Source organism: Sphaeramia orbicularis, chromosome 20 (assembly GCF_902148855.1).
Source record: "Sphaeramia orbicularis chromosome 20, fSphaOr1.1, whole genome shotgun sequence".
Lineage (NCBI taxonomy): Eukaryota > Metazoa > Chordata > Actinopteri > Kurtiformes > Apogonidae > Sphaeramia > Sphaeramia orbicularis.
In genome coordinates, this window is record NC_043976.1 from 37310854 (window position 1) to 37322357 (window position 11504).

The 11504-nt window shown below is 34.6% G+C and overlaps 1 protein-coding gene across 1 annotated transcript in view; it reads right to left on the reverse strand.

The window, feature by feature from the left end:
* col11a1a (collagen, type XI, alpha 1a) overlaps positions 1 to 11504 on the reverse strand; it is a 281120-nt gene that overhangs the window by 22146 nt on the left and 247470 nt on the right. Inside the window, 5 exon segments of the mRNA XM_030123523.1 lie at positions 7268 to 7375; positions 10434 to 10487; positions 10998 to 11035; positions 11038 to 11050; positions 11395 to 11502. Coding sequence (XP_029979383.1) covers positions 7268 to 7375; positions 10434 to 10487; positions 10998 to 11035; positions 11038 to 11050; positions 11395 to 11502 — 321 coding nt within the window.

The window sequence follows — 11504 nt, forward strand, 5'->3', positions numbered from 1 at the left end:
ATAATGACTGGAATGATGTGCAGAAAAAAAAAAAAAAAGCCTGATTATGGCGACTCCAGACAAAGGATGTGACTCGAATGCACAGGAGTTTATCAACTCAACAAAAGTATAGAGGAGGAAAACTGTTAGAAGGAAATTAGATGAATTTTTCTGTAACCCAGATAAAGAAGGCCTGTATGTTAGCATCGAGGAAAAGGCCAAACACAGCGTTTACACCGTGCCCGTCTAATCTTAACCCATAAAGACCCAACGGCGACCAAAAGCATCTACTGTTCAACCCATAAAGACCCAGTACTACCTCTGTGGGAACTCCAAAAGTTTTTTTTCTCTATATTTAACTTTTTTTAAAGTGATTTATAAACTTTTTACTCGAATATTATACTCTGTGTTCTGCATTTTTAAGTAAAAATCTGGTATTTTTCTATATTTAATTCACTGATCATGTAGGTCACAGTTGTCAAACATGTGACACAGGGCCCAAATCCGGCCCGCCAAAGGGTCCAGTCCGGCCCGTAGGATGAATTTGTGAAATGTTAAAATTACACTGAAGAAATGATCAATAAATGGTGTAAGAATCATTTTAATTCAGGTTCCATATACAGACTAATAAGATCTCAATTGGGTCAGACCAGTAAAATATTATCATAACCTATAAAAAATGACAACTGCAGATTTTATCTTTGTTTTAGTGTAAAAAAGTAAAATTACATGAAAATGTTTATATTAACAAACTATACTTTTACAAAAAATCTACATAATCTTAAATTAAATATAGAAAAATAAATGATCTACACTGAAAAATGCTAAATACAGAGGACATCATAAAAGGTGATAAATCAATTAAAAAAGGTTAAATATAAAAGTGTACAACTGCAGCACCTGTTTGTTATTTTAATGTCTTTGAAATATCATTTTCACAGACCTGGTGGAGTCAAATCATTCTACAGTATTTTGCCTTTTGGAGGTGTTTGTGTTGTTCGCACAAAAAGTGAATATCAAATCTTTACATAAAGACCCACCGGCGACCAAAAGCATCTACTGATCTAAACTGTTTAACCCGCAAAGACCCAGTACTACCTTTGTGGTCATTCCAAAATAGTTTTTTTTCCTCTATATTTAACTTTTTTAAGTGATTTATCACCTTTTTACTCAAATATTAAACTATGTGTTCTGCACCTTTAAGTGCAAATCTGGTATTTTTCTATATTTAATTCACTGATCATGTAGATCACAGGTGTCAAACATGTGGCCCGGGGCCCAAATCCGGCCCACCAAAGGGTCCAGTCCCTGTAGGATGAATTTGTGAAATGTTAAAATTACGCTGAAGAAATTATCAATAAATGGTGAAGAAATTATCAATAAATGGTGAAGAAATTATCAATAAATGGTGTAAAAATCATTTTAATTCAGGTTCCAGATACAGACTAATAAGATCTCAATTGGGTCAGACCAGTAAAATATTATCATAATAACCTATAAATAATGACAATTGCAGATTTTATCTTTGTTTTAGTGTAAAAAAGTAAAATAACATGAAAATGTTTATATTAACAAACTATACTTTTACAAAAAAAAAAAAGTGAATAACCTGAATATGAACATCCTGAAAAGTCTTAAGTGAAATAAATGCAAGTTTACAAATATTCTGTTTGTTGCTAAATGTTTTGTGTATTTGTAATTGTAATGCAAGTTGTAACGCACATGTGTAAAGGATAAATTGATAAACCGAGGCCGAATATTGTTAAAATTGCACTTGTTTTTCTAAAGACATTTCAAGCTGTTCATGTTATTCAGATTTTTAAGGAAACGTTGTAGATATAAACACTATCATAATGTAATTTTACTTTTTTCATTGTTTTTATTTTACTGTTCCGGCCCACTTGAGATTATGCTGGGGTGAATGTGGCCCCTGAACTAAAATGAGTTTGACCCCCCTGATGTAGATGTTCATTGCAGCTCTAATTAAAGTTGAGGGTTATTATATCAAAAACACAGAAAACTGACGAAAACATGACTTTTTCAATAAAATATATCATTAACTGAATATAAACCAAGTGTCTCTGTCCACTGTCATTGATCCAACTTCATTGGTTTTTACTGGTGAATCAATGTTATAGAAGATGACGGTGTTTCCATGGTAACTACCAAGCCTCTGAACGTCCAAATGGGTCATATCTGATGACCGTGAAAAGACGACAAACTGTATTTTACAACAATTATTCACATGTATCGATAGGATTAATGGATCAGAAGTTATTAAACATTTTAGATCAGCAGATGTTTTAGGTCGCCAGTGGATGTTTGGGTCTTTATACATTACATTTACATTTATGCATTTGGCAGACGCTTTTTTCCAAAGTGACTTACAGGGGAGAACCAAAATAAAAATAAATACATAAATAAATAAATAAATAAATAATAAAAATAAAATAAAATAAAATACAAGAATAGATTAAAGACATAAAGCAGCTGTACAATTAAAAACAGCGTTGTACAGAAGATTAAAAAGCAAAATTATAGACTAAAAACACAAGAATAGATTAAGAAGACATAAAAACAGCTGTACAATTAAAACAGTGAAATAAAAATACCAAGTAAAACAACAGAATAACCATAATAATACAATTAAAATGGAATATTTTATTTTATTTATAATTTATGGCTTAATAATAACTGTTGATCTGCTAATCCTATTACGTGTAAATAATTGCAGTAAAATACAGTTTCCCAGCTTTAATTTGTAATCAGATATGACCCATTTGGACGTTCAGAGGCTCCGGGGTTACCGTTGAAACATCGTCATCCTCTACAACACTTACTCACCAGTAAAATCCCACGGAGCTGTATCAATAACAGCGGATGGACACACTTGTTTTTTACCTTCAGTTATTGATATCTTTGCTGAAAAAGTCACTTTTTCTTCAGCTTTTTTTAAATGATATATCATGAATTGTGTTGGAACATCTTTGTAATGCTGATCAATAAAGATGTTTGTTTGACACTGCTTTGTCACTGTGTCTTTGAATGTAGAAATAATACATTGTTCTTAAATTAAGAAAGATTATTGCTTAAAATAAGGAGAAAACATTGGTTGCATATGAGGCAAAGCATTGGTTGCTCATGTTGTGCATTATTAAAGCTCATTTCTGGATCATTTATACTCAAAATAAGCTACAAATTCTGACCTAGAAAAGGGAGGATATATCTTCTAAAAACAAGGCTGACATTCTTCCACTGCCAAGATATATATATATATTTATCAGCACTTAAAACTAAAAAAAAAAAAAACAAACAGATTAATATCCCCAAAGTAAGTACATTTTCCTTTCTTGAAAATCCCTTTTCGCAGTGTGATATAATAACTTTTGAATTTACTCTTTGAGTCTTTGAGCTTTTATGAACATCTACATAATCTTGAATTAAATATAGAAAAATAAATGATTTACACTGAAAAATGCAAAATACAGAGGATAATATTATTATAATAAAAGGTGATAAATCAATTAAAAATGGTTAAATATAAAAGTGTACAACAGTAGCACCGCGTCTTTATGGGTTAAAGTTTAATTTTTGCTGTGAATGTGAAATAACACCAGGTTTATTTTCACACTCCGAAAACAGAAAACTAAGTATGACAGTTTCCGAAGCCCTTGTTCTCTGACAAAAGGCGACATTATGATTTTATTCGGCTTCATCTCCAGATCCAACACATCACTTTAAATCTTTACGTCAGGACAGAATCTCAGAGGGAGCGGATGGCATATTCACTCAAATCTCCAATGTTTATTTAAAAATGGATGAAGGCCATCGTCAGTCCTTTATGGAGTCTCAGATTCTTTCTGTACTGTATCCGGCTTTTATTGGTGTTGTAAAAAAAAAAAAAGAAAAGAAAACCCAAAATCAATAACGGAACACAGTTCTACCAGAAAGTGTAACAGCATAAAAAGCATAATGGAAGGAAGAAAAAAATAAATAAATGGCAGGATATCTGCTACATTATGGGTCTGATGCTTGGCTCTGGTTCTTGGAATCTTGGTAATGTCTAGTGAACCAAACCACACCGAACTACTGTAAGACAGGAACTGGAAAACTACTATTTTTTCTGGGTTCAAAACAAGTTAATTTGGTAAACAAAACCACATTCCGACTAGTTTTGAGCTAAACTATTGTAATCAGTAATGTGTCAGCTGGAACCTGACTCCTATTCTGCATTCAAAGGAAGGTTATTTTTGTTTAAAATGTTCAGAACGGTTCAAAAGTAGAACCAAATGTTTGTCTGTGGTTCCATTCAGGATTCTTGGAGTCTTGGCACTGTTAAGTGAACCAAACTCAATCTGACCAGTTTTAAGCTGAACCATTTTACTCAAGGATGCCACAACTGGAAACGGACTTTATTTTTGCTCAAAATGTCCAAAAATAGCTCATAATTAGACCCAAATTCTTGGAAGTCTTGGTGCCGTCCAATGAACCAAACCACAATCTGACTAGTTGTGAGCCAAACAACTGTAATCAATAATGTGACAACTGGAATGGGACTATTTTTCTGGGTTCCAAAGAAGTTTATTTTTGCTTAAAACACTCAAAATGGTTTAAGTTTAGAACCACATTTTTGTCTCTGGTTCCATTCAGGATTCTTGGAGTCTTGGCACCATTAACTGAACCAAACCCAATCTGACCGGTTTTAAGTTGTTTTATTTTTGCTTAAAATGACAAAAATAGCTCATAATTAGACCCAAATTCATGGAAGTCTTGGTGCTGTCCAGTGAACCAAAAAATACTCGGACTAATTTTAAGCCACACCGTTATAATCAAGGAAACAACTATTTTCCTGAGTTCCAAAGAAGTTCATTTTTGGTTAAAATTGTCAGAATGGTTTCAAGTTAGAATTAAATGTTTACTTGTGGTAAAACTGTCAAATTGTTTTCTGATCAGTTTTAAGTCCAACCATTGTAATCAAGGATGTGACAAATGGAAATCGGCTATTTTTCTGGGTTCCAAAGAAGTTTATTTTTGCTTAAAATACTCAGAAAGGTTTAAGATTAGAACCACATTTTTGTCTCTGGTTCCATTCAGGATTCTTGGAGTCTTGGCACTGTTAAGTGAACCAAACCCAATCTGACCAGTTTTAAGTTGAACCATCATAATCAAGGATGCCGCCACTGGAAATGGGCTTTATTTTTGCTTAACTCTTTCGGTGCCAGACAGTTAAGGGGCTAATAAGCCTTCAAAGTGCCACAGAATTTGGCCGTTTTTCAGTATTTCGCGTCGTTTTTATAATCGAAGTCTGAATCATCATCAGAACTCATTTTCTAGCAGATGGGACTGTTTTGACAGATCGCTGTGTTTACGATATTACTACAAAACGGCCATCTAATTTGCATATGATTTCATTCATAAAATTTCCCAAGCAGAAAACGAAACGCGAGCTCTTCCTTGGTCAAAAACCGCTCGGTAACATCCGACCGATTGCTACTTAGATTCAAAACGCACCGGACGCAGCCGATTCATTATTGATCGTAATTTGCAAGAAGATTTGAAAGAACGTCATCGAAATGTGAGAAAGAAATGGGGGTGGATGGTTTGTTTGTACACAAATATGGCGTGTTCTCCAAAGCCGATCTGATCGGCCCGTGGCACTTTAAAGGTTGTATTCGTAAAGCCGATTTAATCGGCCCATGGCACTGAAAGAGTTAAAAAGACCAAAAGGGCTCAAAATCAGACCCAAATTCTTCGAAGTCTTGGTGGAGTCCAGTGAACCAAACCATACTCTGACCAGTCTCAAGCCAAACTATTGTAATCAAGTATGTACAACAACTATTTTACGAGTTCAAAAGAAGTTTATTTTTGGTTAAAATTGTCAGAATGGTTTCAGGTTAGAACCAAATGTTTACCTCTAGTAAAACTGTCAAATCGTTTTCTGATCAGTTTTAAGTCCAACCATTATAGTCAAGAATGTGACAAATGGAAACCGACTATTTTTCTGGGTTCCAAAGAAGTTTAGTTTTGCTTAAAATACTCAGAAAGGTTTAAGATTAGAACCACATTTTTGTCTCACATTTTAAGTAGAACCATCATAATCAAGGATGCCAAAACTGGAAACTGACTCTATTTTTGCATAAAATGACCAAAATGGCTCATAATTAGACCCAAATTCTTGGAAGTCTTGGTGGAATCCAGTGAACCAAACCACACTCTGACTAGTTTCAAGCCAAACTATTGTAATCAAGTATGTAAAACAACTATTTTCCTGAGTCCAAAAGAAGCTTATTTTTGGTTAAAATTATCAGAATGGTTTCAGGTTAGAACCAAATGTTTACCTCTAGTAAAACTGTCAAATCGTTTTCTGATCAGTTTTAAGTCCAACCATTATAGTCAAGAATGCGACAACTGGAAACAGACTATTTTTCCGGGTTCCAAAGAATTGTTCCAAAGAATGATTTGAGATTAGAACCACAGTTTTGTCTCACTCTGACTACTTTTAAGCCAAATCATTGTAATCAAGGATGTAAACAACTATTTTCCTGAGTTCAAAAGAAGTTTATTTTTGGATAAAATTGTCAGAATGGTTTCAAATTAGAACCAAATGTTTACCTCTGGTCCTGTTCAGGATTCTCGGATTGGAACCAAATCATTCAAATCATTTTCTGATCAGTTTTAAGTCGAGCCATTGTGTTCAAAGATGCAACAACTGGAAACTGACTGTTTTTTGGGGGTATAAAACAAGTATATATTGCGTTAAAATTCTCAAACTCATATGTGTTAACAAAACCCAGAGCGGCACCAGACCCAGTTTGGTGAAAAACAGATTTTATTTACTTTATTTCCTTTTTTATTTTTTTTTTCTAACCCTGTCCTGTTCAACAATTTGGCCTCCAATGTGATATAATACTTTATTTATGGCCCACCCATCCTCTTCCTGGCTTCTGTCTGATATTTTGTTGTGGAAAAACTCAACACAAATGAGATTGTGTCACTAAAGCAAAGCACTCTAAACATAATGGAGGCCAGACATCTCGACCAGCACGCCTTAAAATGCCCTACTTTTGAGAAATCCTAGGAATCTGAAGATCTATATTGCAGTGCAGGACTTTGCTGAACTTGTCCTGTTTTGTTCCTTTTTCAACAAATCTTAGTCAACACCGAGTGAGTACAGAAAAACCTCCGGCACCAATAGAAGGGCGAACAGGCTAAAAAAAAAAAAAAAGGTAAGAGGTGAAAGTAAAAAGGCCCGAGGACCAGTGGTGGAATGGGGTCATCAATCACTTACACTGTCACCCTTGCCACCGGGCGTACCCTGGGGTCCGGGCAAACCTCGGTCTCCCTTCTCTCCTTGTTCGCCAGGGGGTCCGATCAGGCCGATCAAACCCGGGTGACCCTGCGGGACGAAAGCAAACAAAAAAAACACAATAAAAGATAGTGTAGCTGCAACGTCCCTCGCAATTTTAAAGGTACGTCTGGCAAGGGCGAAACAATAACTCGCTGTATTTCAGGAAACCCAAATGCGCAGGGGAGGCTGTGAAGGGTGAAGTTTCATTACAATACAAATCTCTCAGCTTTATAATTGAAATGTCTCTCCCCTGCCCCGGACGAAAAAATAAAAATGTCTGTGGAAATGCAAAAAACGTCCAAGGCCAATTCGCAAAAACACAAAGATGATGACTTTGAAATAGGCTCTAACCAGGCCCGCTGATTTGATAGCAGTTAAAGGCACGCAACACACAACTGCCACTGTGCGCCTTTAAACTGCTTTTACCGTCATGTCGATGTGTGGGAGGTAATTTAGACAGAGTAATGCACGCTGTCTGAATATCCTTTGCGGTTATATTTCACTGGCAAATTCGACAGCGGCAGCGAAGACACGAGCGAGATTAGACAGATTAAAGTGATACATCACATTTAGCTGCATATTCCGTTGTGTTAAGAGTTCGCCGCTTGCAGCGACACGGAGAGAATTGAATCTGGTTTCCTAAATATTAATACCAGTATTAACTTTTCTTTGTAATTACAAAAGTTGTGTTGGTTTTGATTAGTTGCGGAAGCAGAAACTGGTGTAATCTTGTTATTTATCCGAATATGGGTATGAAAATTAAACCCATTGTTGTCGTCGTCTCTAGTCCGACATCTGTCTATGCCAGGGGTGTCAAACTCATTTTAGTTCAGGGGTCATATTCAGCTCAATTTGATCTGAAGTGGGCCGGACCAGTAAAATAATAACATAATAACCTATAAATAATGACAACTCCAAGTTTTTGTCTTTGTTTTAGTGTAAAAAAAACCAAAACATTAAATTATGAAAATACTTACTTTTGTAAATTATCAAAAAAAATGAAAAAACTGAAATTTAAATTAAAAAACATAAGAAAATTTAGTGCAATTTTAACAGTATTATTCCTCCACTTCTCATTTCTCCATGTGCATTATGAATCAGATCTACAAAGACACTAAACACTGAGGAACAGGCAGAAAAATTGTTAAAATTGTGCTTAATTTTCTTCAGACATTTCAGGTTGTTCATATTTGTTCAGGTTATTCACATTTTAGTGTTACAGGAGAGTTTGGAAATGTAAATATTTTCATAATTTAATGTTATTTTTTGCACTAAAACAAAGAAAAAAAATTAAGTTGTTAATTCTAGATTTTTTTTGGGCTTAAATCAAGATTGTTTTTTACTTAATTGAAGATTTTTTTGGCTTAATTCAAGAAAACCGGAGAAAACGCCTATGTTTTAATTTATTACAACTTTGATTTTATATACCTAATATCTGGACCCAATATTCACTTTTAAAGTCTTTGAAAAGGTTTGTTTAGCATATTTGTGTTATTTATGCAATAAATTCTAAAAAAAAAATTCAAATTGGATTTTATATTTTTTGTGTGTTTTTTGTCCTTTTGTTTTGATATAGTTGGTTAAAGTGAAAAAATATTAGATGAGATAGATGAAGTTGTGCTAGAAAAAAAAAAAAAAAGATACCAAACATGAGTATAGTAAACATTTCTTTATATAGTATATGAAGGCAAAATCAAAAGTACGCAAAAATGGACAAAATAGGTTCAGACCACTAAGGGTTAATCATTCATTTTCGCACCTTACCAACATTTGCAAAACTCGGAAATCTGCGTCCTTTTTGATGTAATTCATTATTCATTTCGTTAGTGTAGTTAGTCTTTTTCAGAAGAGATATTTTTGTGCGAGAACACAATGAACAACTTTGTATTTGTAAGGCGTGAACACAACGGACAACGCGTCTTCTTACGAAACTTTGGAGGGAAGGGACTTCTGACATGCTTTACACTGTAAAAAAAAAAAACAAAAAAAACAAAAAAAAACAAAAAAAAAACAAACAGAAAAAACTATTATTCTGGCAGCAGAGGTGCAGAAAAAGTACTGTTAAATAACGGAAAATAACCATCTCATAAAAATACGCTAATTTTCCATAATTAAAATACAGTTTTTTGCCCTAACTTTACATGAGATTTTGCATTTTTTTTTTTTTTTTTTTACTTTTTAATGTTTAATAAAGAATATTTACATGTATTAAAACAATCACATTACCTATAAATATAAATATATAAATAATTTTCAATAAGACTCAGTTGTACAATCCACTGATAAAAACTGTAATTGGACAGTTTATCAGTGCTTATACATGTTATACATTCACAAAAATACATTTATTCAACATTTTTGTTGTGAAACCTCCTGTAATTACACAAGATATTTGTCAATTAACAAACAAGTCTGGTTAAACTTACAGAACAAATACTTCTTTTATGATTACTTGTCAGTAATTTTATCTCGTTTTATTATTTATTTTTTTTTCAGTATTAAACTTTAAATTAACAGTTTAATCTCGCAAATAGAAAAGAAATATTTGTGAAACTACGATACATTTGCAAATGTATTTTTAATAATTTTTCGGTGAAAAAGAACAAATTTCTTTTAAAAAAATGGAAATTTTTTGGTTATTCACAGCCACAGGTTTTTTTTTATGTTAGTTTACATTTGACATGTAAAATCACAGTCTATTTTTGTAATTTCATTGATATTTCCTGTATCTTAAAAATACAGGAAAAATCAGTAAAATAAACAGTAAAAATTATATTAAATTACAGTTTGTTTGTTTTTTACAGTGTACAAAGATCCCTATTTCTCTGTGATCACTGACACAAATTGAATGGAGTTTTCTGCAAGATGTAGTCTCGTGCCCTGAAATTGCATTTTGACTGATTCACTATTTTTAAAGTTATCATCGCAGAAAGTCCGATTGTAATTTTTTTCGGGACATTCGGAAATTAGGTCTATGTTCAAGCGCGTTTGGGTCGGTGTTGAAATCGTATGTCGTGAGCAAAGAAAAACCGAAGCCAAATTCCTTGTATGTGTTCAATAAAGCTGCTTCTGATTCTGAAATCTTCTGAAAAAACACCACACTGACCTTTTCACCCTTAGACCCGGGATCACCTTTCAGACCAGGAAGACCAGGAGGACCCTGTACACAACAACGCAAGAAGTTAGAAAACAATTTCACACAGAAAACTCCAAACTATACTGCAGGAAAAAAAAGAAATAAAAAAACAAAACAGAATAAGACGGAATGATGCATTGCGCACAGACACATGAAAGGGACTGTGACAAGAAAGCAAGGGGGTAAAGAGAATAAGAAATGTCAAAAAAAAAAAAAAAAAAAAAAAAAAAAAAACGAAGACAGAACAAAAAGAAGACTCGGAGATAAAACAGATTTGACTTATGGAGGGATAGTCCTGATTTTTTAGGTGCTCAAATCTAGAGACAAAAGCCACTTCTTCGTTGAACGGCATCTTCATTTCTTTACGTCTGACACGGAGATAATGGTATTAGCTTAAGGTGACAGCGAACTTCTTGCTCTTTTAGCAGTGGGGAAAAAAGAAAAAAAAAAAAAAAAAAAAAGAAAGTCTCCCCTCACAAAGCTCCTGCAGTAGATAGAAAAAGACAGCCGGGGAGAGGTCTTCTGCATACTAACCATGGGACCAGTTGGACCGTCTTGTCCTGGGGAGCCCGCAGCCCTTGTTCACCCTGCGAAAAAAAGCCATTGGATTTCAGTGAGCATTATAGCCTGCTGTATTTTCTCTGCCCTGCCCATTGATTTTCTGTGCTCGGCATGATGATTAATACCCCAAACACGGAAAAAAAGTGTGTTGGAATAAACAAGTGAAACTAAAGTATAAGCCAAATGGGAGTATTGATTAATCCATGAAGTCTATCATCATGCCTTAGCCGTGCTACCTTTATGTGTGTACTCTGGGAGTGGGGAGGGAGGGAAGGCTAAATGCATACTGTACAGGGGTGGGGGGGTGGGGGGTGGGTGTGTGTTGTGGTGTGTGTGTGTGTGTGCGTGGGGTGGTGTAGCTCAAACTTACGACAGGGCCGGGGATTCCACGGAGACCCTCTGGACCGGGCTTTCCGGGTGGTCCCTGGGGGCCGACTGGTCCTGTTTTACCTGCCGGACCTTCAGCTCCAGCCTCACCCT